Source organism: Ilyonectria robusta (genome assembly GCF_021365365.1).
Source record: "Ilyonectria robusta strain PMI_751 chromosome Unknown BGZ61scaffold_14, whole genome shotgun sequence".
Classification (NCBI taxonomy): domain Eukaryota; kingdom Fungi; phylum Ascomycota; class Sordariomycetes; order Hypocreales; family Nectriaceae; genus Ilyonectria; species Ilyonectria robusta.
Genome location: NW_025764448.1, coordinates 572294 through 597611, shown reverse-complemented (window position 1 = coordinate 597611; position 25318 = coordinate 572294). Strand labels below are relative to the sequence as shown.

The window sequence follows — 25318 nt, the reverse complement described above, 5'->3', positions numbered from 1 at the left end:
CCAAACTTATTTCTTGTCTTAATGTACTATAAATATAACCAAGGTAATAATGCAGACATCACTGTTTATAATTCCTATATTTTACCAACTAATCCTTCCCCGAGCTTCATCTATCCTTATATAAATACAAGCATGGCTTATTTAAGTACATCGTTACTCAAGCTCTATGCTCTCAGTATTTGCCACGATCATGAATGAGTACTGCCGGCTGAAACCAGAGGTTTATTACGGCTCTTTTTAGAATAGCCGGGTCTTGAGGCTAGGACTCATTCATTGAGCTGTTAAGAAATTAGTCTACGAGGAATACAAGTTCTTAATACTTGACAGATCATAGGAGCTAGAGTGATGTTTGGGTATAAGCTCAGTGCGGCGAAATACTAGACCATCATTAAAGGCAATGGACATACGATAAAGAAAACAAATAGGATAATGATTACAGTATAAAAAAGAGTTCTTTCACAGGCTGAGATCAGCTGGATTTATAACTTAGGTCTAAAAACCTGGTGGACCCAAACGTGGCTCGTCTGAGTAATACAGGCTAGCCCCGCTCTCTTATCATCTGTGACTCTTGGCTCTCTCGGCATCATCAACCACCACCTCCACACCTCACAATCAGCCATCCAGAATGACAGAATGCCTCATCAACTCCCAAGGCCAGATGGTCGGAGCCCTGGCATGTCAGAAAGACTCGTACCTCCGCACTCTTGAGGCCGAAGTTATCTCATGCGTCAAATTTTCACCGCCGAAAGATAAGAGCAGCCAGAAAAAGAAGAAATCGTCGTCTGATGCCTCATCTCTTAACAACACAGACTCATGGCTAGTTGAGTTTTCTGATTCTGTGTTATTCCCCGAGGGTGGGTTCACTACCAGCTTGCCTCTTCTTCCATCTAACATAACCATTAGGTGGCGGTCAGCCCTGCGACTATGGTTCTATCGTACCCTTGTCGTCGCCTTCTTCGGAACCAATCCCTATCACTCGTGTCGAGCGTCAAGGACTCAAATGTGTCTATCACGTGGGAACGGCCTTGGTTCCCGGTGCCATAGTTCGCCAAGATGTTGACTTCAACCGTCGGTGGGACCATATGCAGCAGCATACCGGTCAGCACTTGCTCTCTGCCGTCATGGACACTTACGAAAACCTCGGGACTCTCGGTTGGGGCATGGGAGCAGAAGGTGGTGTGAACTATGTCGACCTACCCCGAAAGCCATCGCAGTCAGAGATGCAAGCGATTCAGGACAGATGTAATGAGATCATTCGCGACAATGTATCCATCACAGTCAATACTCCCAGTACTGCCGAATCGAACAGCTCGCCGAGCGACTATGATCTTGAGAAGGGTCTTGTCCGAGTGATTAGTATTGGAGATTTTGATCACAACGCGTATGTCCCTCAAAATACCTTCATTTTAGTTACTAACCGCGTGCTCTTAGCTGCTGTGGCACCCATCTGGCTCAAACTTCCCACGTCTCTCTTATTCTACTACATTTCACACAACCCGTTCATGGCACGAACTGTCGCCTATACTTTTCAGTCGGCGACCGAGCTATCAAGGCATCCACAGAGTCCATCAGTGCTCTTCGTTCCATTGCCAAAACTATATCTTCATCAAACGTCCCTGCTGAATTAGTTACCAGCGTTAATAGGGTCAACGACACTGCGACAGATTTGAAGCGACGAGAGAGGAATTTGCTGTCAGAAATTGCAAAGTATGAAGGAGATCGGGTAAAGGCTATTCTTCAGAGTGGAAAGAATGCATGGGTCTATCGTCCTTCAGGCAATCTTGAGTTTCTGAACATGGTCGTTTTTGAGGTCAAAGACGTAGTGAAAGACGGTGTGGTTGTCTTGGCAGCCGGTGAAGGGCAAGCAGGTGGCCCCATTGTTGTCATTGGCGATAAAGATTCGGTATCAAAGATTTCCGCAAAGGTTCAAGAAGTTGTGCTGAGTGTCAAGGGTGGTGGCAAAGGGGAAAAATGGCAGGGCAAGGTGAAGGAGTGGAGAAAGGAAGATTTAGAAGCGATCAGAGAGTTAGTAGAGTAGTTCAACCTGATCAATGTCTTCTTGGTTAATGGCCAAAGCCTGAGGTATGCACGTGTGGGCACAGATTTGGGAACTTTGGTTGCAACTGTGACGGTGGACTGCCATCAGCCCTAGCGCATAATCTACTTCAAGTCTTCAATTACAGCCGTGGTATCATTCATTCATCTATCTGCTATTAATGTAGTCTTTTTAACTGTCGGTATCCCAACTTTCCTCTCACAAAACATCGCTAAACGTGGTATTCCCCCCCTCTAGAAGGTTTTCCTCATCCAAATAGTCTGGCGGACTTGACCACTCCTCCTGGTAGCACGGTAGATTCTCGACAACCCAGCCAGGAGCCATATCCGGATCATCAGCCAACGCGACCCGGTAGCTCAAGCGTAGGATCCGGCCAACGCCAGTTCGGATTGCCAAATGTGGCTTCCCCTCGGGGAAATGTTCCTTGACAAGGACAAGCTCGACAACCAACGTGTGAGTCACCTCAGTACCATCGACACTCTTTGTATCATAGCTGTAGGAAGTGTCAGGGCCACTGAAGTTTTGGCGAATATTAAAATTGAATTCCACTTCAGCTGTTCCATCGGCCCCGTTTTCTTCCCATCCACTGTATATGCCCTTTTCGCCGAGGAGTCGAGTTTTCTGGCGAACTAAGTCGTCTACATCTGCAGATATCGCAACGCCATGTCGCTTGCAAGGTGTCGAAACGGTCTGGATGTTCTCCTCGAGCCTCCAAGCCCCCTTCCATAGACGCCAGAGATGGTCATTTTGGCCATTCCCTGGGGAGCCAAGGAGGCCCTTGAGTGAGAGTGAAACTTTGTTGACTCCGGCTGGGCGAATCATAGAGTCGATGAGACTGTTTACTTCGATGCCTGCAGCCGTAAAAATGCGAGTCAATTGCAGAGGGCAGTTTGGGACGGATAAGCGACGTCTGACGGTCAGGTTGCGATCAAATATTGTACTTCGAGAGGTGCTCGTTGACGTTGCTTGTGGCTTGAAATGAACTTCGGCGTGGAATTCGTAGGATACGGAAAGGACAGGTGAATCCATGGAAGCCGGAAGGTGATCTGGTATCAGGGCAGAGAAGGGAAATGTGTGATTACCACCTCTCAGGGTGGTTGGTTGGTTCAGAAAACGCCAGCTCTGTATCTCGATGTATTTATCCTTGCAATTGTTGCACCGACTCTTGAAGGGTTTCTTTTGAACTGTGTGAACGTTGAGCACAGCCTTGAAGCCTTCAATCTCGACGGAGGGCTCTTTGACATCGAGAGACAGTTTACCGGACAAGAACGAGGGCAAACTGTCCGGGCCGGTTCCGAGGATGATGGTGGGCGAACTTTCGATCTCCCAGTCGATCAAGACTGACGAGTTTGATCGTTCCCGACCTGCCTTGGTGAATGGCAGGCCCCTAAGAGGTCTTACGAGACCCGCGAAATCCGGCATATTTTGTGATGAGTAACGTTGGCCCAACAATTAAGTATCGGGGATGGTAATATTCGTGAATCGTAATGACCAGGGCGTACGCGCTTTAGAAGTCGTCTAGGCGTCTATTGAAGCAATTATGGAGAGTTTTTCAGGAGATTCAAAGTGACGGGATTTGTTCCCCTGAGAAGATATGAGATGCAAAGAAACAGGAATCTCTCCCATGGGTCATTTCTTCTTTTATGTCGAGGCCACGCCTCATAACCAAGCACCTCAATCGGGCAATTGCGAGCAAGGCTTTGAGAAGACTGCATACCGGGAAGAGCTGCCAAAGTAGGTCTAGGCGATCGGATGCCATTCTTGATCGATGTCTCCTTGGTTTCAAGGCCCAGTTCTTTACATTAATCATTGGACACCATGGCAGGAACAGCTCCTGTGCTTGGCACTCCAGGTCCGTCGAGGAACGCGGTGGGCCGTTCCGCGGTGGACAAAGCTCCAAAGACCACCTTTCGAGCTTCTGACGCACTAGTCCTCTCTTAGAAGCTTCAACCGGTTGGATGAACCAGGTGATGAGCAATGGGGATGCCATGCACGTCAACAGCTTCTGTTACACTATGATGCTTTCGGTAGAGGCGTTTGTCAGCGAGGTTTGTGAGGCGCACTTCTTTTTGCACAGGCACTAACCGCAGTAACAGCTGCTTTGCCCATTGTGGCTCATTCCCGCATGGCTCAGAAGGAACCCGAACGGCAGCGATCTTCAGCTACCTACCAACGTGTAGATGTCCGTGTGGCTGTACTTGAAAGCTTCAAAGTATCGACACATCTTTCATGTCACGACGGATTGCGGAAAGTGAATAGCGGTCTTACGGTGAGGTCCAATGCCGTCTTCGATCGTAAATAAGGAGTATTTAGCTGGTAGCAGCACCAAGACCATGTGTCGTGATTTTATGACCTCATAGCATCTTGCTCATGTCTTGACGACGGAGCCAGCCATTCGTTCACCCTCGTAAGCGAGCGTCAAATGGCCGCCGAGTAAATCGTGCATAATCACTGTCGACTCATTGACCGCCAATAGAATTCAGTGATGATTTGGACATTCGCAACGTGTCGCGCAGAGTGGCCTCATCGGTGGTGGTCGCGGTCAACTTCCTATTCCGTTAATTTCCTATTTTGTCGATTGGTCAATCTCACATGTCACCGAGAGGGGAAGATCCCGCTCAATGTCGTAGTAAATGGGCGCCTCACCAGCTGCATACACTTAGAATATGGGATATAAGCAAGTGATCTAGACAAGTTTCATGAGCGTAGTTTGTGTCATGACGCCTTTAAGGCTTCTTTTTGCAAGCACACATTGCTGAGATGCTGACATAGGGTAAGTCAAGGAGCAGTTCAATCAACGTCAACGCTGAACCACATGGGCGTGCCTTTGTGATCCTAGAATGAATGAACTTGGAAAGATATGATCCCATTTGCTTATGGCAATGCTCTTGGACTCGGTGTCTTTTATACAATACTTTCTAAATTACAAACATCGGAAATGATCGATGTTTCCACAGAGGCCAGTTCCGAGCTAATCTTCCGGGATCCTTGCGTTGGGAGCAAGGGTAGCTCCGCCTGCCTGCCAAAACCGGTATTTAGATAACACGCATCGGACTATGATCCAGCAATGAATGGGAATCGATAAAGCTCCATGCAGCTTGGAACGTGCATCACCGATCGAGTGGATTCTGAGATAAATATGCCGGCCTCGAGGAGCTTGATGCCTTGGATCGGGCGGGGAAAACGGGGGGCCGGGGCCGGGGAGAATGAGTTAGTCCCAATTTGGGGCCAGATGTACAATTCCATAAATCCTGGCAGTCTTACTCGACGAATGGCTGGCGAGTGGAGCATGATAACGACATTTTCATCATGGTTCGTCAGCGGGAAATACGGAGGCACGAGGCTCCTCATTCCTAACTCCTTGTGGTGGCCATCACGTCCCTTCGCCCATGTCAGAACACGTCAATACAATGCAAGAGGGCTCTAATCCCGATGCTACCTCCAGCCAGGGACGAAAGGCCCGCACAAAGACGTTTTCTGGGTGCTGGACATGCAGAGCCAAACACGTCAAATGCGACGAGAGCCGACCAACCTGCAAGCGCTGCCAACGCTCAGGGCTCTCCTGTGAAGGCTACGGCGTAAGGCTGTCATGGACTTCAGTGCGCGGCCCGTCAAATTTCCGGAATGGCGCCTCGAGGAAAGGGAGGCGTCTGCCACCGGGCAGCTCCTTTGACTCTCGTGAAAACCTCATGGACCAGTCTGGACCGATGGAGGAGAGACAAGGTCTCGGCCTCAGAGAGTCCACAGAGCATTCGCCCGATTCAATAGCCCATGATACGACAGGTTCATCTGGGTTGAGCCCGAGCTCTGCTATGGACGAGGAGCCTGCCGATGGCGAATTGGGTCCCCGGCTATTTAATTCCTACAAAACATTAGGTCAAGGCCTCGGCGCGAGAACCTCAAACCCGCCTTTTCAGCCGCGACATGAACAATCGGATGGCCAGAATAGTGCTGCTGGCACACAGAGCAACAATGAATCACCTTGCGGCATCGCCACCAGCTGCGAGCCTCCCACCCCGATAACTTCCAACGAGATGGACGCCAGCTATCAAGACATTACATGGCTTCCCCCACGACGGTCTAATTCACCGCCGTCAGGTCATCTCCTCTACCAAGGCGATCATCCGATGGACATGACCAATGCTGAAGCACCCTTGCGACACTTGGATGCCCTGCCGAATCTCGTCCTCCAGTGCCAGCTGATGGAACACTGGACCCTACATCTCTGTGATGCTTTGAACCCGGTCCCGGGAATCCACAACCCCCTGCGGACTATCATGATGCCAATCGCCCTCGAAGGAGCCCGAGCAGACTTGAAAACGTCGACTGGCGCAACTGCCTTGTTCCACCTCATCTCTTCAGCATCTGCGTTTCATTTGTCACAGAGAAGGAGCTCGCCGGAAGAGAGGCGCACTCTGGAGAGTGTAGCCCTGGAACATCACAACCTCGGTATCACTCATCTTGGCCAAAATATCCAGTCCGATGACCTGAGCCAGTGCGTGTCTGTTCTTGCATCCCTGGTCATGTGCATCTTGAACGAGGCGATTTCAACGCCCGCCCCGTTCTGGCGCCTCCACTTCCGAGGCGCTGTAGAATGGGTAAACCACATCAACCCTCAGGTTTGGCACGAGACAGAATCAGCCTCGGTCATCTATCAGATGTTTTCTGGCATGGCGACGATTGTCCAGTCGCAGCTGCTCCTTGACGGCCTCGACTCGGCACTATGGGATCTTCCTTATGATCCGGCATCACAACCAGGCCCATACATTTTGGACATGGCATTTGGGTTGCCCCAGCCCATCATGCAATGTCTCAATGCCATGAAGTCGATCCAGAAGGAGGATAAACGATCGGACGGCCAACCTTCGGAGAATACGGCCCAAAAACTGGACCGACTCGAGCTCGAGCTGTATCTTTCCGCGCCAAAGAAGCCGGACTCGTCCTTTGGCCAAGAGTACGGCGACCTGGTGTATCACCACGGCTACACGTACTACTTTGCGGCACTGCTGTACATGAAGCGTACGGTAAAAGAGACGCCGATAGAGGACGTGCAGGCGTTGGTCGAGCAATCTCTGCATCACATTGAAGCCCTGAGCAAGTGCAGCGACCGGCCGTTTTCTCCGATGCTGTGGCCGATAGCGATGATCGCCTTCGAGATAAGCCACTCCATGGCGCAGACCCGCATGCTGAAGTGTCTCGACGTATTCCTGGATAGATCGGGGTTAATGCTCTGGAAACAGCTCTCGCGCTTGGTCAAGGATCTGTGGGCTTTGCGAAAAACAGAAGGGAATGCCAATGTGAAGTGGCACAAAAGTGTCCTCACGGCGGTCAACGACAGCTTCATGCTTCTGTGAAAAGCAAAAGCAAAAAGCAAAAACAACAACAAAAACAACATGGATTCAGCTAGTCAGTCTCAGCATGGACGAGAAACTAATTGGTGGCACAATTGGTGGTACAACTGGTGGTGTTGATTCGACATTCCCTTGCATGAGCTATGCCGCCTCTGTCCTCGCTCATATCTCAACCCAATGATACCGCGTCATTAGTAATATTAGTACCATGCAGCTTTCTACCATGCATGATCTGCGGATCGTCAGCCCGCCTCGTCTCGACGGCTGGCCCCGCGCCCAACCACCTGAGCCTAGTCGGCCTATGAGAAGACGTGGATAGTCTGCCGCGGCCATTTTGAGGCCTGGATTGAGTTGTACTTCTCCACTGCGGTGAGACATACACGCACACGGGATGTTCGCGGCCAATTACACGACGAGCTTGCTGCCGTGTCTCACAGTTACTCAGGACAGCGGCACTGAGTGGACAGCTTCTGATGTATCATGTAGCATTCCGGACAGCTCATAAGGCGGTCAATCCCGAGCTGCTGCCCGAGCTGTGCTCCCCAGTTCTCCCCTCTTTGTTCTTTTCGACACATGCAGTACTATGGCTTCACCAATCCCTCAGCCGCCGGGCCTGCCGCTGCTTGGAAACATCCGCGACATCGACCCCGGCAATACCTGGGCCTCGCTCAAGACACTGGCCGAGAAATACGGTGAGATCTTCCAGATCAAGGTGCTTGGCCACACCATCGTCTTCGTCGCTAGCGCAGCCCTTGCCGAGGAGATCTGCGACGAGAAGCGGTTCCGAAAGTACGTCGGCGGCCCCATCGTCGAGATCCGCTACGCTGTCCACGACGCCCTCTTCACTGCCTTCGACCATGAGTCGAGCTGGGGCATTGCCCATCGCATCATCGCGCCGAAGATCTCGCCAGCCTCAATTGGCGAGAGGTTCGAGGACTTGAACATCACGGTAGATGATCTCATCAAGAAGTGGAAGGGTCTCGGCACGAACAACAAGATCTTTCCGATCCAGGACCTCAACAGCCTCAACCTCGAGTCTACAACCTACACTTTGTTCGGGAAGAGGCTCAATTGCCTCGAAGGCCCTCCCCATCCCATGCTCAAGGCCATGGAAGACTCGACATCGGAAGCAATGAAACGACCGAACCGCCCTGGCTTGCTCAACTGGCTCTTCGGCAAAAAGTTCAAGTCCTCCACGGCCATCATGCGCTCGTGGGCTGAAGAGCTGGTGCAGTACCGCAAGGAGAACCCTACCGACCGCAACGATCTCCTCACCGCCATGCTCAACGCCAAAGACCCCGAGTCTGGCACGGCGTTGACCGACTCCCAGGTCATCGACGAGATTGTGACCATGCCGATTGGCAGCAGCACGGCGCCATGCCTCATGACCACGGCCATTTACTACCTGGCCAAGAACCCGCAGGTTGTTGCTGCTGCCCGCAAGGAGATTGATGCCGTGGTAGGGTCGGATGAGTTGACGTATGCACACATCTCCCAGCTCCCTTATGTCGAGGGTCTTGTCCGCGAGTCGCTCCGCCTCTCTTTTGCCGCGCCTGGATTCAACATCGAGCCTATCCCAACCGAAAGCAAGGCTCCAGTGCTCCTCGCAGGCGGCAAGTACCAAGTCGCCCACAACCAAGCTCTCATTCTTGTTCTCGCCGGCGTGAACCGTGATCCTGCCGTATTCGACGAGCCCCTCGCCTTTCGACCGGAGCGGATGGTCGGGGAGGCGTACGACAAGCTGCCATCTGGAGTCAAGAAGGGCTTTGGCAATGGAAAGAGAGAGTGCATTGGCAAGCATTACGCTTGGATATGGTTGATGATTGTGATGACGAGGATTGTCAAGGAGTTTGACTTTGAGCCCGCTGATCCAAAGTATGAACTCCACATGGACGGCTGGTTTAATGTGCGCCCCGTTAACTATGCCGTCAAAGTCAAGCCAAGAGGTGCTTGATGTTTCAAGTGATGGATTGAGTTGATCGGGAAGATTGCCGCATGTCCAATTTTGCAGGATTCGAAGTAGTACCGGAGAGGATAATTAGGTGGAGTGGGATTTAATATCAAGCAGCGATTCCCACTAGATTCTTCTGACCTCTTATGTCATCAAAACGCAAGTGAATGTCGGCCTTGTCCATGTCCTTAGTTCTTGTGAATGTACGCCGTACCGAGATGGTGCAGTTCTTCGATCACAGCTTCTTCTATTGGCCTTGGCCGTCTCTGCAGCCGCACATCTCCTGCCTCGATGGACCCCTGATGCAATTGCCGTAGTTGACCTCGCCGTCAACCGCGGTCAGCCCCAGCACTACGCACGCGGCGTCATCTACGGCATCCCAGACACCCTAGACTAGATTCCTGACCACTTCTACATAGACATTGGTCTCCACTGGTTCCGGGCTGGCAGTGCACCAATGGGCGCAGCCAACCGTGTATAGGTCTGGGGCGAGCTTGATGGGCGCTGGGACTCGGCGCTGAGCAACTACAAAACCGTCCGCAAGTACGGAGGCAAGTTCCAGCTGCTGTTACATGACCTCTGGGGCACCGACCACGCGACCGAATCTATGAACCAGCCCGGAGATAATGGAGATCGGTCCGACTTTGACAACTTTCTGGATGTCGTGATTAACAGAATCGTTGTGAACGACATGCTCCCTGGCCTGCACATTGATATCTGGAATGAGCCCGAGTGGGGCTTTTGGCTGAGATCTTAAACTCGATATCTGGATTTGTTTGGGAGAACCTTCAAGCGATTCCAGTAATATGAAGTTATTTACTCTTGCTGAAGTTTAGCTGACGTCCTAAGCAATAATCTGGTCCTCGGGAGTCTTCCTATCCCAGGGCCCTCGCTCTCTCTGCCACCAGCCGAAGACAACACCTGGAGCAACTTCTTGAGCTATGTTGCCGCCAATGACACAACACCGGACTACTACTCATGGCACCACATCGAAGCTCTTGACAACGAGGCCAACGACTTGCAAAACAGCCTCCCAACATTTGACACGATGCGTGTGGCCGCTGGTGCCCCAGAGAAGCCAATCAATATTAACGAGTACCTGAATCTTGGTGACGAGCTCAACCCAGCAGCAACTGTGTGACACCTATCCCGGTTCGAGAGATATAACGTCCCCGGGTTGCGAGCTAATTGGCGCGGTGGACCGAATGGCACATATCTCCGCGATTTCCTCGCAAGTCTTCTCTGGCGTGACAACACTGACCTCCCGTATCATCCCAACGGCGACTGGCAGGCCCTCAAGTACTACAACACGAACATGACAGGGTATCGTGCTGGAACAACTGGATCTGAGGATAGAATGTTTGATGCGTATGCCACTGTCGGTGACAAAGTCCGGATTCTAACTGGCGTTCGTGTGCAGACAGAACCTGGGCCCTCACTATCAAGAATCTTGGTGCAGCAGGCCTCCCGTCCTCTGGAAACCTCGCAATTCAGACTTGGGGATGTACGGATGTGATACCAGAGACTGAGCTCGACGCCCCAACAAATCGTGGCATTGCGACGCACCCTTACGCTAATGATGAAATCACAATTGCCATTTATCAAACTGAGGAAGATTGGAAGACTGCTTGGGCGTTTGGGTTTAGTAATGCATAATTTAGAGACTAAGAGTCGATTTCTTGATGGTACAAACCAAACATATTAACTGGTGTTTTGAGTCCTCTTTTCAATCGTGCACTTAAGGCGAGCCAAAACGGGACTTAGGACACTAGAGTATTACTATTCATGTAGCCCTAAATCTCTATTCGCACAGGCTAAATAATATAATTCTATTACTATATTAACTTTACAGACTAAAAAGAATAGTATTATTGTAGCTGCTGCTCCATGTCTTTTTTCTCTAGGTATTATTATCTCGTAGTTCTTCAGCCCCTTGGACTAAGGTGGCCTACAATCTCTGCAACAACCGCAGAGTTACTCAATATCTTTTTTTTTTCAATCTCCAATTACATCAGGGTCCATCTCACGCTATAATTGAAGCAGATAGGTGCAGTGTTGCTTGCAGCGGTTTGAACCGGGTTATCTATCAAAGTTGTGCAATTAGAGATTTGGAGTTGTGCGAATAGTAATACTCAAATAAAATTTCATTGCCATCTCTAGTTAACTATATAAATCGGTCTACTAGCGGATCGAAGATCAAGCTGTTGAGAACCATATTGTGAAGTGAATCTAGTACAGCCTTTAGACTTTGGCATCAACGTCGAGGACATGGCCAGCACCCAGCTTCCTCTGCTTGCGCCACTCCTCTGCATACCGGACACCAAATCCGTTCTCAAAGACGACTCTGATCTCCTCGAGAGTCATGCCTGCAGCCTCTGGGTAGCAGAAGTAGACGAAAATGTAGCCCAAGAGGCACATGCCCGCATAGAAGCCGAAAGCACCAGAGGGTGAAATGCCGCGCATCATGGACAAGAAGGTGGAGGAGACGATGATGTTGGGTCCCCAGTTGAAGATGTTGATCATCATGGTTCCCATGGCGCGGACTTCCATCGGGAGGAATTCGTTTGCCTGCCAGGGCACACATCCGAGGCCGGCGGCGTAGCAGGCGACGAACATGATCATGGAGACGAGCACAACGATTGCGGGCCATCCGATCTTGTCGTCGGTCAACTCTAGTGTGTTGCGGTCGATGGGGATCTGGGAAAAGACACCGGCGGCGACAGTCAGGAAAACCGGCATTCCCCACATGGTCCAGAGAAGGAGTCTTCGGCGTCCAACGCGGTCGATGAGGAAGATGGAAAGGAAGGTGAAGACCCAGTTGGTGGCTGTGACGATGGTTCCGACGGCGATGGGGTTGTTGAAGCCGACGATCTGGAACAGAGTGCTAGAGTAGTACATGAGAGTATTGAATCCACAGAGTTGCTGGAAAGCCATCAGTCCACAAGCAACAATGGCGGCTCGGCGGTTGGGTGCGACGGTGGCGAGGCTCTTGAGAGCTGTGCGGACAGAAACCTCCTCGTTGAGTGCCTTAGACTGCGTCACGCCGTGTTGGATATGCGCAACCATCTGCTGAATCTGCTGCTCAGTCGCAGTTGGATACATGCGGCGGATGACACTCATGCACTCCTCGGTGCGGTTATGGAAGAGCAGTTGGCGAGGGGATTCCGGGCACCAGAACAGCAGGACTCCCAGCATGATGGATGGAATACCTCCCAATCCAACCATGTATCGCCAGCCGTGGTCGATCTTGTAAAACGCCGCGTCGAAGCCGTAGGCGAGAAGAGAGCCGGTTCCGAGGAAGACCATGTCGATGGATATCATGCGGCCACGATACTTGGCCGGCGAGATTTCGGCAATGTACAGCGGGATAATCTTCAAGAACAATCACTTGTCAGTGGGGGTAGCAGCAAGAGTTCTCGTCATACAAAACGTACCATAGAGGCAGAGCCAACACCGAGGCCAACAAGAATACGGCCAACGCACATCTGGGCAATCGAGAAGGATGTGGCTTGGACGAGGGCACCGATGGTGAACAAAACAGAGGCGAACCAGATGGCGGGCTTTCGTCCGTACTTGTCGGCCGTGACTCCGGCGACGATGGCGCCGAGCAACGCACCAGCTGCACACAGAGCCGTGATCAACTCCTTTTCTCCGTGGCTCAGCTCTCTGCCGTTGAGGTCTGTGCCGAGCACAACCAGGACGCCAGAGATGACTCCAGTGTCGTAGCCGAAGAGCATGCCGCCAATAGCAGTTGCCACAACGCAGAGGTTGAGGAAGAGGCCGGGGGTCGAGTCTTCAATGAAGTCATCGCCGGCCTTGAGGTCGATGTGGTCTTCACTGTTCTCGACATGTCGAGACTCTGAGTTGACAGCAAGAGATTTGTCTTTGACGGCCATTTTGAATGGTTGATGATGGAAGAGAAGATGGGTGAAATGGTTGATTTGATTCCGCAAGTCCTTAGGGAAGTTATGAGACTTTATACTTCTCGGCCGGCCCGAAGGCGATAGCAGCCATACCCAAATGACTCGACCATCAGCACGGCCTCAGCTCACCAAAACACCGCGTTGGCTGATCAGAGACACTGAAGCCCATACTCGACGTCTGCTTGCAATCCCTGGAGCATCCAATCGGAACCAGCATAAAAAAACAGCTGTAACCCTCACGACCCACCGCATTCGCCATGACTCCGGGGTAGCGAAGTTGGAGAATGCGGGAGAGATCCCCGCGGCTCCCCCGTGGGGATGGCTGGTTTCCCGCATCCTGACACGAGATATCCGAGACGATGGGCGGGCGGCGTCCGTCTGGGGAAGTTCGTTCCGCGCGTGAGGAAGTTGTATCCGGACTCCGCTCGGAATGGCCGCATCATGAGCTAACGTGTGGAGTGGCAAGGAACGTGCTGATGCAAACCCCACCCCCGCAATAGCTATCGACAGGGGAGAAGCTCTGAGAGACGGTTGTCGAATTGGGGTAAGTCGTTCCAAGAGTGAAGAAGGTCTGTCCGGCGGAGCATCTCAGAGCGTGGCTAGTGGCAACGATCTAGAAACAACGAGGCGCAACCTCATCGCCCGAGGGAGGGGATAGAATACAACCCCCGCATCATAGCGTGCCGAATCCCCGTCTTTGGATGTTGATTCCCTTCTGGAAAGTCTTTCCGGAGACAGGGCAGGTTCTCCCGCCGGCCGATCAGTGGCATCGACACCGAAACCCGCCGAAGATGTCCATTGTGGCCAAACGGTCACGGAGAGAACAGAGGCGGAGAGCGTGGCTGGGGAAACATATTCCATCGTGACAAGATGCACGGCGCTCGAGGGAAACATAAAAGAAGCAGCATCTCGCAGTCTGCTTCACCTCCTCGCCATCCTCATCACACTCCTCCTCCTCCTCCACAGCAACACAGGACTCCCGTCTCAATCCCTGCAACATGTCCCCCCAGAAGCTCAAGATTGCCGCCGCTGGCCTCGGCCGCATGGGGAAGCGCCATGCCATCAACTTCCTCAACCGCACCCCCCGCGCTGAGCTTGTCGCGGCCTTCACCCCTGACCCTACGGAGATGGCATGGGCCAAGATCAACCTGGAGCCCCATGGCGTTACCCTCTACGACGACTACTCCAAGATGATTCAGCAGGACGGCCTCAATGCCGTTGTCATTGGCACCGCCACCTCGGTCCACGCTGAGGAGGCCATCCAGGCCATGCAGAAGAACCTCCACGTTCTGGTTGAGAAGCCTCTCTCCACCGACCTCGATATTGTTAGTACATTGTGAATATTAATTAATTTCCCACTCACACCTCCATAGTGCCGATCAGTCGTCGCCGAGGCCAAGAAGCATCCTCACCTCAAGGTCATGTGTGGCTTCTCCCGCCGCTTCGACGAGTCCTACCGCGATGCCCACTCCAAGATGGAGCAGGGTCTGATCGGCCGGCCCTCCATCATCCGCAGCCAAACCTGCGACAAGCACGACCCCTCGGGCTTCTTCGTCGCCTACGCTGCGTGGTCCGGCGGCGTCTTCGTCGACATGGCTGTGCACGACATCGACCTCACGCTGTGGTTCTTCGGCGACGACATCGTCCCCAAGAGCGTTTCCGCCCACGGCATCCGCGCCGTCCAGCCCGACCTTGCTCAGTACAACGACTACGACAACGCCGTTGGCATCGTCGAGTTCTGGGGCGGCAAGATCGCGCACTACTACTGCTCCCGCATGATGGCCCACGGCCAGGAGGACACCACCGAGATCATCGGCACCGAGGGCAAGCTGACGGTCAACGGCAACCCCCAGTCCAACCTCGTCAACTACTACCACGCCGGCGGCATCACCCGCGAGGTGCCCGCCCACTACTACGGCCGCTTCGAGATGGCCTTTGTCCAGGAGGCCAACGACTTCGCCGAGGCCTGCCTCGACAACAAGCCCCTCGCCCTGAAGCTCACCAATGCTGTCCGGGCTGTCGAGATCGGTGCTGCTCTGCAGGAGGCTCTGGTCAGCGGCAAGCAGATCCGCTTTGACGAGATCGGCCGACGCATCGAGGAGACCAAGTTGTAATTAGATTCGAGCGGGAGTTTAAGACTAGATTGTGCTAAAAAAGGAAATTCAAGTTTGTTAATGTCGCTCTCATGACTCTCAAAACCAATGTGATTCTGTTTATTCCATACTCTGCATTGTCAAACGGAGATATGGACCACAATAGCACTACCGGCAAGAGGAGTGATCATTCCCTTTTGCCGTAGCGGTTATTGCGACATGCATTAGCCGTTTGGCTCGCCATCCTGTGCCCATTGATCACTGAGCGACGAGCGAAGAAGCATAGTATTCCACCCGGTTTTTTGCTGTACATAGTCGAGGAAATCCTGAACCATCGCTTGATCTTCTTTGTCTCCAAAGACACCACCCCCTAGACAAGGTAAGTTTCGCCGATCCGAAACAAAGTTTAGAGAAGCGTAACTTACACACTGACAACGAGTGCCTCGCAGTGAACAGAGTGTTCTCTCCTCTGGAGTTGGAGGTAGCCAGAGCTATTACCTGGAGGAGGTGGTGTCGAACAATTTGCTGAGTTTAGTCAGTAACTTCCAGTCTTGTGTCGACATATTGACCTACCTCTACCTTTTTGCCCATTCTGATGTGGTCGTACACAGACGCCGCTAGAATAGGAGTTGACATGGCGAGGATGATTTTCGCAATATGATAGTACTGCAACCCGACCGCTTAAAGAAGTCAGCCGCGGGTTTTGTGGTTTTCGGAATCCAACAAACCATGAAATGGAGACAGAACCCAAATCTCAGGTAACAATCGTCCATCGGGTCGACTCCGTCGCTCTTCGTGGATCGGGTTAAACGCAGCAGGCTTCGAGTCAAACCAGGCGTCAACTTCAGCACTGATGCTCTCCAGGCTTTGCGTTGAGCATTGCTCATTAGCAGAAAATGCGCAGCCAAGTGCCTTGGCTAGCAAGAACACCATCCGGTTAGCATACGCGGCATCATCTCCTTTCCTGAATACATTCGATTGCAGGAACGTCTCTAGGTCGGTCTTTAGTGGCCGCTGCTTGGTCAACGAGATGTAGATGTCTTCTCTGAGGCACAGCCACGCAGCCGCCTCGCCCAAGCCTCCATTGAAGTCAAATACAGACATGGAATTGACAATTCGGGAGGTCCCAGTGAGATGGAGCTCCTTGTCGTCGGCTGTTTTCTCGTTAGTTCAGGTCAACCACGATAATCAGTCAGCCTCACCGTCCATTTCTTCATACTGTCGCAAGATTGCAATGGCTGCAAGGACTTCTTCCTCCACTTGCCCGTCCTGTCCAGAAACAGCCTCAATCAACAGCTCCAGGCATTTGTCATAGTACTCGAGTGATTCCGTAGTTGTATCCGGCATACTTCGATTTAGATGTCGAGATGAGAAGGCGCAAACTGCGTAACGAAGAACTGGAAAACAAAGAGCTCGGCGCGGCACTTCAATCTCAAAATGGCGCCTCATGTCGGTCGCGTCCGCCTTTGTAGATCAGTAAATACTTCTCGCCTGGACTAGGTGCATGTTAACGTACCCACGACGCCATGTTTTCGATGAAATTCCTCATCAAGACAGCTTCTTGTGAAGTAAACGGAACGACTGGAGGTGCTGAAGATGGGGAAAGTCCCTGGTGCGTAGTAGAATGGCTCATCGATGAGCCTTGGGAGGCGGGCCGAGCTCCGAGGATACTGGGGCTTCGTATCTCATACTCTCGGGATATCGGGCTGGGCTGTTCAGGAGGTTGAAGTGTCGGAGGGGAATTGAAGCTCTCTGGCTGGCTGGTCGAGTCAGCTAATGCTGCAGAACAGGTCTCGGCACACGTTACCGGAACTGCAAAGACGCAACGCGAGGTCTGAATTTCACATTAGCAGGATGCCCCTGAACGTCAGGTTGGAGAAGGTGTAGCGGCACTCCAGAGGATGAACTTACTCTTCCATTTCGGCGGGTGTACCCTCATATAGCTGAGACAGCTGAGCCGTCTCATCGCAGTACTCGACTACCAGGACACGCCAGGAATGGTGAGTCACACTCAACAGGATTGCCGATTTCACTCACGAATCTTCTCGTGCTGAACCCAAGTTTGGCTGTCGGAGAAGGAATAATCTTCGTCCACAGAGTCGAGTCCGTTCCGGAAACGGACTTGGAGAGAGCGGACACATTCGATGCCCGCTTTCAGACATGCCACGCATGATGGCAGGTTCTTGTCGCCTTGAGTTCAAATTAGTTGGGTGAGCTTGTTGGAGCAGCGCCATGAAGGCCTACATCGAACATGTCGGACTGTATCCTAGATTAGCCATGATCATCTGCTGAATTGGATCCTTGCAAGTACCTCGACAAGCATTACTATTCCCCAGTGCGATTAGCTATGCTCTCTCAACATGTCGCCTCAAAGGCTCACCATCCTATCGCCACGCGGCCAGTTCTTTTTGAGCCTTGCCTGCCACTCATCGTGGGTCTGTTGCAAGGTGAAGCAGCCACTGGTGAGCGAGCACAGACGAGGAGGAATTGCAGCTTCCCCAAACCCAGGCGCTATGATTAGGTCAATCACGTGCGGGCATTAGCACATTGATTACCCCACAGGAAGCGGGGAAGAGGAGAAGGCGAGAATCCCTTTTTGCCATGCTCCATGCTCCATGCTCCATGGCCAGGTTAGCTTCAGCGCTACGGGGTACGCGGTGTCTTTATTAGCGGCGTTGAATGCCTGGGTTAGGTCGAGGCGCCTCTGGAGTGGCAATTGTCGTATCAAAACAAGATTCATACGAGAGCGTATCGCCAACAACTAGGCTCAGCAAAAGAGCAGCCATGTGACATCCCCCAAAACAAGAAATACATGATCAAAAAATAGAATCGCGAATCCATCCTCAGAAATCGTCTCCTCAGCAATCTCCCAGCTGATATTCTTAGGCAATCTGATTTGCGTCCTTCGTCACCCTACACCCTACACCCTACACCCAATCGCCCTCAGCGCCACCCAATGTCACTCCAGTATTAGGCGACCCTCTACATTTGCGCACTCCATGCCCTACTCGCGATGAAGCGCCGTGTTTTCACTCTCCTTTGGCTTCGGGACAAACAGCCAGCTGATCGAGGTTGCCGTCAGGAGCCCACACAAAATAGGCTGCAGAACTGCCACACCCGCACGTGCCGCGATGAGACCGGTGATGATGGGGAAGAAGCAACCACCCATTTGTGCAAACACGAACACAAAAGCCAACGCTGTTGGCTGAATTCGAGGTGAAAATAGCTTTGAACTAATCGACATTCCCTGCGTAAATGTTAGCACGGCTAACTATACAGTAAGCAGACGACTCACCGTAGCGAAATATGGTCCCATGAAGAAGCCCAAAAGACTAATGGAGATGGAGGCTGCAATGATGCTAGGTACCCTAGAAAGGGTTAGCCACTTTCCTGAGAACGATCCAACAGAAGCACTCACAGCCAAAACAACACCTGAAGACCAATGCACAAAATGCTAAAGAGGAAAATAATCGGTCGGACGCCAAATCGATGGATGGGTTCCGCCAGAAGCAGTCTGCCGAGCAGTGAACCTCCGTTGAAGCCGGCTGGAACATAACCCATCTGAGACAATTCCCCATTACGAACGACAACCAGATATTCCACAACCCATCCACTGGCCGTAAGCACCGCACCCAAATAGCAGAAGTAGAAGAGGCTTAGGAGCCAAACGCTTCGGGTCTTGAGGGTTTCTTTGATAAGGGCAGAAGCAGTGTCATTCTTCAGCGTGTTTGCTGGAGAAGGGGTTTGCCCCGCGCCCACAGCAGTTTCTGCGTCGATGGCAGTCGTATGAATACTGGGAGATTTTGTTTGCTTGAACCCAACGCTATCCCGGAAGGCTGTGAAGACAAGAGCCACATTGACCAGGCCGATGCCAAGGGGAAAGCAGTAAAACAGATACCAGCGGGAGTGTTCTCCTGACGCAGCAGTCGCCGTCGCAACAAAGGGGCCGCAAAGACACCCAGCCATATACATGGCGTGGATAAGAGCGAGCCACCGGTGCGCTCCCTTTGTCCCAGCGACAAACGTATTCCCGTGCGTGTCTTGGTAGGCTTGACCAAGGCTAGCCAGCCAGAAAGTGACGGCAAATAGCCCAAACGGAGGTTTCCATGCGCGTAGAGCATGCGCAAGCACTTGTAGCACGGCGCCAAGTATGAGCATTGCGCCGAGGTCGAACTTTTGGGAGAGGTGGGTGTTCGTCAAGGCTCCTCCCAGCCATCCCATGAAGTTGGCTCCGTATCTGTTTGCCACCTTGTCAATAAATATTCTCGCTAGGGTAGCGCTGGTCATTTTTATTCACACTGATGAGACGATGGCTGTGTTGATTCCGTAGTCTCGGATGACATAAGGGACCAGGGCACCAAAACTACCATCATTGACACCTGCAACGAAGAAGGAGAAGGCAGCACTTGTGATTTTTAAGTAGGTCGCTCGGTCCATTTTCATGTCGGTTGAATACGATTGAGGCGCGGGCGGCTCTTCCCCATCTCTGGGTGAATTTTTGGGACGACTTTCAAGCTCATATGTCTCGGAGACATGAGCGGGCTCGAGCTGTGTGACAGTCGCCATTGCGAGGGTCGAATGACTTGGAAGCCAAGTCAACAGAATAATTCCAGTCTCAGAGCCTGGGTTTTGGTGGACAAGAGTTCAGAGAACGTCAGAACCGATGATCAGAGAAGTCATGCCAGGCGTTCATCAATTAAATACCTACGCAGCACCCAGCCATTGTAAGCAAACCCCACACGGAGAAATAGAAGGGGAAATACCTGGGGCTACTCTCTAAATGGACATACCCCCAACTTCGGCTTGCGGGTCGCCACGGCTAAGCATCGGGATGTGTCACCTGCCCCGGAAATACGCCGGTTGCTCTCTTACCGACATGGCTAAATGTCGGAGATATGTCGGCTGCTGGAAGTTAGCGGTTTGTCTGCCATCAACCGAATGCGTACGGAGGGCTCTTTCAAAAGTCTTGTCCAAGCGCTGGTAACATCATATCCATTTATCCCTGTCGGTTACCTGAGATACATAAAGCTGTCACAGTCTCGTTAAACGGCCGCTGTAACTTCAGGAGTAGTACGCTGCTAATCAGGATATAGCGGTTGCTGTGTGCTGTAACCTGCTATCCTTTAGGGCCTACAGAAATCAGGAAGTACTTAGTATACTTATTATCTAACCTAATAATTAGTACTTACTTCTTATGGACAAGACTTTTGAAAGGGCCCTCCGTAGGTACCCAAATGAACAAGTCAACAAGTAATGATGTGCGAAGCACTACGTAAGTATTTCCACTTGATTCCAGCTTTAGTCTCTACTTATCCACTGGTATCTTAAATACTATCTGTAGCTATTTTTGGTGTTCAAGAAAATTCACCGAGTTCGAAATTAGTCCCAACGATGGTCTCAATCTACTTCTATGACAACCTTCAAGGCACCGTGCTCTGCGGCCTTCCCGAATGTCTGATATGCCTTCTCCATCTCACTGAACTTGAAATCTAGAGCAAGGAGAATTGGTTAGCTTAATCTGAAACTCAAGTCCTCTAATTTAGGTGTAACCTTACTATGGGTAATTAGTTGGCTGGGCTGGAGCTTGCCGGCCTCTACCATCTTCAGCAGCATGGGTGTCGTAACTGCGTCGACAAGTCTGGTGGTGATGGCTATAGTGGGGTCTAATTAGCAAACGGAACGGCGCCTTCTCAAGCGACTTGAAACAAAAACGAGACTCACAGATGTTTCTATCCCAGAGGTTTTCCAGATGCAGATCCACCTTTGTTCCGTGGACACCAACATTCGCCAGTACACCACCGGGGGCGAGCAACTCTTGGCATAATCCAAATGTAGCTGGGATGCCCACAGCCTCGATGACGGAGTCGCAACCCTTACCGTCCGTCAAGGCCTTCACTCTTGCAACTGCATCCTCCTTGGCGCTGTTAACCGTATCGCTGGCGCCAAGATCCCTTGCGAATTCCAATCTGTTGGGATCGGTATCAATGGCAATGATCTTGGTCGGGGAGTACATCTGCGCCGTGATAATCGACGCCAGGCCAATTGGCCCAGTCCCGACGACGGCCACGGTGCCGCCGGGTTGGACCTTGCCATTGAGCACGCCACACTCGAGTCCCGTGGGAAAAATGTCGCTCAGCATGACAAGAGCGGCCTCGTCGGCGCCCTCTGGGATTGGGTAGAGGCTGGAGTCGGCATGTGGAATGCGAACGTACTCGGCCTGGGTGCCGTCGATGGTGTTGCCCAGGATCCAGCCGCCCGAAGTGCAGTGGCTGTGCATGCCTCTGCGGCAGTACTCGCAGGTCGCGCAGCTTGAGATGCACGAGATAAGAACGTGGTCGCCTTCTTTAAACCGAGTGACGGAGGCTCCTGTCGCTTGCACAATGCCAACGCCCTCGTGGCCCAAGATGCGACCGGGTTCGCACGTCGCCACGTCGCCCTTGGTGATGTGCAGGTCGGTACCGCAGATGGTAGTCTTGGTGACCTTTACAATGACATCTGTGGGGGAGGAGATGGCAGGGACCGGTCGGTCCTGCAGAGAGACGGCATTGACAGCGTTGTACACGAGCGCCTTCATCGTGGATAGGTATCGAGGAGTAAATGGGCGGATTGAATTGAAACTGCTACTGTTCAGAGATGCGCCGAATCGAGTCGCGCGAGCAGTGCAACTGAATGCGGGGATGGATGAGCGGGCAGCTCGGGAGAGCATGGCTCTCGCGGTTCTTGAAGTAGTCGCCATGGCGGCAATGATTGATAATTGTGGCAATAGACTTTTCTAGATCCGAATTGAGATGACCAAAAGCGAACCGTGCAAAGCAACCTGTTTTGAGGGGATTGGAAGTTGAAAAGAGGCGCGCAAGCTCGACCACTTTGGTGGTGTCATTGCGACCATGATCTGACATCCGAGACGCCAATGGGCCACTGGGATGCTTTTGCGGCCGCATGAGATGACAATGGCGAGACTCTGAACGGCATTGCGGAGTACGGTGGACACCGATAGTGCGCGAGGAGAGCATCATGTGCCGAGCAGGGGAACCTTGCCTCCGAATTTCGGTCAAGGGTTCGCAGTCTGCTGACCGTCCTGGCGATTCATGTCTTTGCATTTGTTCGTCTACGGCGTCGCATTCCACCGGAATTGGCTTCTCCGGAGGACTTAGGCGAGGAATGTGGCTTTGTCCTTTACTGTGTGCACATACTAAGTATGTATTCCCTTCGACCGGACTGCGCTAATGACAGAGTTATCAACGCCACTCACATTCTAGGTAAATAGAGGATGCATCTCCCCTGGCACTGAAAGAGGGGGAATTCATATGCTGGCGCACCTTAAGGAGGTGAATTTGAAGTTGGAGAATTCTGATACTTTTCGGGATCACGTTGCAAGGGCTCACCATGTTTCAATTTGACCCTCGTGGTCGTAATAGCCAGTTTGGCCGCAGTCTGCATTCCTGCTTTAGATCAATTTGTTCAGTAACATTTGGCATATTCGTTGCCCTTTTTGCTGTAACCACTTGAGATAATTTTCGCGAAGGAGCTCTGTGACAGGAGGTATTTGGAGGGAGTGCGCACGCGGAGATGGAATTGTGTGGTTATAAGGCGGTACCTCTTTTCACCTTTAAGGTGTAAAGGAGCAGGCGATTGCCTACAACTAGTAATGTTAGAGACAGAAGCTTTGGGCTGAGCCCCTAGGCAAATGGAAATTCCCAATACCTCGATTGTTCGAATTACTATATGTCCTGGTATTGGGTGTAGTGCTTAGAGTATGGATACTTGTTTGCAGCTACTATACCTTTGATCTATGGGATGATATTGCTTATAGGTAAAGAGAAATGATAGATAGTTCGAAGTAGTTATATTATAGACGTTTGAAGTGTCGTGGATAGAATTCTTCTATTTAAGGGTGCAAATTACATCCGCTCCTTATGATTGGTAACTTTGAATCGCCGATGAAACGAGAAGTCTTGTAGTACTCACTACGCACCACTAGGGGGCGATCTATTTCGCAATTTTCACAACAGTGTCCAGACTGGCTATGGGAAAAAGGCCCCCAATTAAATAGGATACGACCTCTATCGCCATCGCCATCGTTCTCACTCACTGGCGCCACCCATCTGTCGGGACGCTCTTCAGGAGAGTTAAGGTTGCCGTCGGGCATTGGGAAGCTATACATGTTAGCCTTGTTCATGGCGATCGGGACCTGTTGATCTCTATCCCGACGGTTCTATGGCCGAGGCTGCCTGTGCTTGGAGGGTGGAGTAATTTTGCATTGGCATGCACTTCTCAACGTACCTTGGTAATGTGAGACCGATATAGGAGGGCGTACTCTTTCTGCTTTCACCTTTTGATGTGGGTGTCGGGGAATTGTGCTGAGGGGACAGTAAAGGATCAATTGAAGCGGGGACGGTCAGTGTCGAACGAGATATCGGTTCAACGGTTGTCGGGCTGGTAGGACTGTGCGAGCCGGATTCTCTCTGACTGTTGGTCTTGCGCTTCTTACGGATGATTCTTACCCTCACGAGACCGCTCACATCGTCCTCATCAGATTCTGATTCAACATCTGTCGTCTTTTTGAAAGCGGCCCTGGTTTTTGTTGATGGCCTCCCCAATATGGAGACGGGCGCATCGTATTTTGCCCGCTTCTCGACTTTCATATCTTCAATCTCTGTCACTCTCCTGTAGAACATGTTGCAATTTTCGCTAATGCGAGTCAGAATCAAATCCATTCAAGTTGTGGCCGGTCGGGGGGTGGGGGAGGTATATACCATTTGATCTCCACACTCTCTTCTCCCGATGCAAGGTGGCGGCACCAGGGACAGCTACTCTTCGGCACTTCACCAGGTGTGTCGAGCGAGTCCTTGCAAAGTATACTCATATTGACCTTCTGATATGGGCGGAAGGCATGGTCCCATGGCATCGTTTGATTCAGTTCCTTGCGGCTTGCATGATCCTCAAGTGCGTATTGGTGCCTGGCAACACGACGTCCTCCTTTCATGCCCTCGAATCGCCTTTGTATGATGTAGCCTAGATCTTCCCAGGATGTTATGGTGCGGAGATGAATAGGGAGTGTTCGTCCAATGGCATCTTGGAGGGTAAAGTATTCTTCACTTATTGGGCTCTCTAGCCTGGTGAGGAGAGAATGAAGGCCACGTAACTCCGTATATATGGTAGAACCGATAGAAAGAATGAACAGAGAGGTCTGTTTTAGCTCGCCGCCGATATAGTAGGCCATCTGAAAGCCTAGGATGAACAAGGCCGCAAGGTCTGCCATCAAACGCCGCATATTCTGGCCTTGTTCCGTAATCGAGTTCACGGTCCGAGTTTCCATCAAACCGAGTCGCCGCTGCATATCCGTTCGACTGGATTTGATAAGGTGTCTAGACAATATAGTGAGCTGATCTGCCTTCGTTCTATCCAGAATTGCGCACCACGGGAACTTTTTACATTGTTGTAGCATGAAGTAAGATCCTAAGCGACTGCGTGTAGCACTCAATTTCGGTACGGAACTTGTGAATGTCCTTTTCGTCAAGTTTCCATTGAACCTTTCTCATGGCATCTTTGAAAAGATTTCCCGACCCCGCCCCAGAAAGACAACCAGCGTACTTTGCGATTTTCTGCTGGAAATCTGTCAGTGCCCGAGTGATCTGTCTCGCTGTGTCGGATGCGGCTGTTTTCAGTCCACACAGCTGTCCGGAAAGATCAGGATCCGAGTAAATTCCATCGATTTCCTTGAGAGCCCTCTCTAGCACATCCAAACTCTCGATGAGTTCTCGATAGTCCCGGGCAGAGCCTCTGTTGTCGTTGAGTGCAGTGACGATATCTTTTATGATGAGGCCAATGGAGATGAAGTCCCCCACCGCCCCGAAAGTCACCTCCATTTCGCAACTTGGCCTCTACGTGGGTTAGGTACTGTGGATTGGAGTGGACAATGCGAGGGTGGCAACCCGGGGTTG

At 51.7% G+C, this 25318-nt stretch overlaps 12 protein-coding genes across 12 annotated transcripts; 4 read left to right on the top strand and 8 right to left on the bottom strand.

Moving 5' to 3' along the window:
* Window positions 1-658: 658 nt before the first annotated feature.
* On the top strand, window positions 659-2038 carry BGZ61DRAFT_495415 (Threonyl/alanyl tRNA synthetase; the record flags this gene model as incomplete). The annotated part of the gene is made up of 3 exons (XM_046250875.1): window positions 659-854; window positions 904-1381; window positions 1432-2038. The coding sequence occupies 3 exons, from the start codon at window positions 659-661 to the stop codon at window positions 2036-2038; spliced, it is 1281 nt and encodes a 426-aa protein (XP_046102358.1).
* A 216-nt stretch (window positions 2039-2254) lies between these two features.
* BGZ61DRAFT_356059 (uncharacterized protein) lies at window positions 2255-3478 on the bottom strand (the record flags this gene model as incomplete). The annotated part of the gene is made up of 1 exon (XM_046240764.1): window positions 2255-3478. The coding sequence occupies one exon, from the start codon at window positions 3476-3478 to the stop codon at window positions 2255-2257; it is 1224 nt and encodes a 407-aa protein (XP_046102357.1).
* Window positions 3479-5868: 2390 nt separating this feature from the next.
* On the top strand, window positions 5869-7410 carry BGZ61DRAFT_495413 (fungal-specific transcription factor domain-containing protein; the record flags this gene model as incomplete). Its single annotated transcript, XM_046250874.1, has 2 exons — window positions 5869-6004; window positions 6206-7410. 2 exons carry the CDS (start codon window positions 5869-5871, stop codon window positions 7408-7410), a joined length of 1341 nt encoding a protein of 446 aa, XP_046102356.1.
* Window positions 7411-7990: 580 nt separating this feature from the next.
* On the top strand, window positions 7991-9361 carry BGZ61DRAFT_356671 (cytochrome P450; the record flags this gene model as incomplete). Its single annotated transcript, XM_046240805.1, has 1 exon — window positions 7991-9361. The coding sequence occupies one exon, from the start codon at window positions 7991-7993 to the stop codon at window positions 9359-9361; it is 1371 nt and encodes a 456-aa protein (XP_046102355.1).
* Window positions 9362-9803: 442 nt separating this feature from the next.
* Window positions 9804-10062, bottom strand: BGZ61DRAFT_455003 (uncharacterized protein). The gene has a single exon (XM_046246312.1). The coding sequence runs from the start codon at window positions 10049-10051 to the stop codon at window positions 9884-9886; it is 168 nt and encodes a 55-aa protein (XP_046102354.1). The 5' UTR covers window positions 10052-10062; the 3' UTR covers window positions 9804-9883.
* A 1464-nt stretch (window positions 10063-11526) lies between these two features.
* BGZ61DRAFT_589861 (general substrate transporter) lies at window positions 11527-13302 on the bottom strand. Its single transcript, XM_046256601.1, has 2 exons — window positions 12793-13302; window positions 11527-12730 (listed from the first exon to the last, which is right to left on the bottom strand). Exons 1-2 carry the CDS (start codon window positions 13252-13254, stop codon window positions 11600-11602), a joined length of 1593 nt encoding a protein of 530 aa, XP_046102353.1. The 5' UTR covers window positions 13255-13302; the 3' UTR covers window positions 11527-11599.
* A 977-nt stretch (window positions 13303-14279) lies between these two features.
* Window positions 14280-15395, top strand: BGZ61DRAFT_534333 (uncharacterized protein; the record flags this gene model as incomplete). Its single annotated transcript, XM_046254137.1, has 2 exons — window positions 14280-14606; window positions 14655-15395. The coding sequence occupies 2 exons, from the start codon at window positions 14280-14282 to the stop codon at window positions 15393-15395; spliced, it is 1068 nt and encodes a 355-aa protein (XP_046102352.1).
* A 203-nt stretch (window positions 15396-15598) lies between these two features.
* Window positions 15599-17007, bottom strand: BGZ61DRAFT_495409 (uncharacterized protein; the record flags this gene model as incomplete). Its single annotated transcript, XM_046250873.1, has 6 exons — window positions 15599-15744; window positions 15800-15899; window positions 15948-16054; window positions 16103-16528; window positions 16577-16838; window positions 16891-17007. 6 exons carry the CDS (start codon window positions 17005-17007, stop codon window positions 15599-15601), a joined length of 1158 nt encoding a protein of 385 aa, XP_046102351.1.
* Window positions 17008-17192: 185 nt separating this feature from the next.
* Window positions 17193-17843, bottom strand: BGZ61DRAFT_55889 (uncharacterized protein). Its single transcript, XM_046255736.1, has 5 exons — window positions 17755-17843; window positions 17686-17699; window positions 17619-17633; window positions 17286-17564; window positions 17193-17208 (listed from the first exon to the last, which is right to left on the bottom strand). The coding sequence occupies exons 1-4, from the start codon at window positions 17802-17804 to the stop codon at window positions 17404-17406; spliced, it is 240 nt and encodes a 79-aa protein (XP_046102350.1). The 5' UTR covers window positions 17805-17843; the 3' UTR covers window positions 17193-17208; window positions 17286-17403.
* A 254-nt stretch (window positions 17844-18097) lies between these two features.
* On the bottom strand, window positions 18098-20072 carry BGZ61DRAFT_519378 (major facilitator superfamily domain-containing protein). The gene is made up of 4 exons (XM_046252402.1): window positions 19672-20072; window positions 18793-19611; window positions 18670-18742; window positions 18098-18621 (listed from the first exon to the last, which is right to left on the bottom strand). Exons 1-4 carry the CDS (start codon window positions 19938-19940, stop codon window positions 18379-18381), a joined length of 1404 nt encoding a protein of 467 aa, XP_046102349.1. The 5' UTR covers window positions 19941-20072; the 3' UTR covers window positions 18098-18378.
* A 699-nt stretch (window positions 20073-20771) lies between these two features.
* BGZ61DRAFT_355924 (chaperonin 10-like protein) lies at window positions 20772-21948 on the bottom strand (the record flags this gene model as incomplete). The annotated part of the gene is made up of 3 exons (XM_046240752.1): window positions 20772-20863; window positions 20930-21025; window positions 21096-21948. 3 exons carry the CDS (start codon window positions 21946-21948, stop codon window positions 20772-20774), a joined length of 1041 nt encoding a protein of 346 aa, XP_046102348.1.
* Window positions 21949-23231: 1283 nt separating this feature from the next.
* BGZ61DRAFT_423593 (uncharacterized protein) lies at window positions 23232-25273 on the bottom strand. The gene is made up of 4 exons (XM_046243573.1): window positions 24810-25273; window positions 24131-24742; window positions 23658-24065; window positions 23232-23530 (listed from the first exon to the last, which is right to left on the bottom strand). Exons 1-4 carry the CDS (start codon window positions 25241-25243, stop codon window positions 23263-23265), a joined length of 1722 nt encoding a protein of 573 aa, XP_046102347.1. The 5' UTR covers window positions 25244-25273; the 3' UTR covers window positions 23232-23262.
* Window positions 25274-25318: the final 45 nt, after the last annotated feature.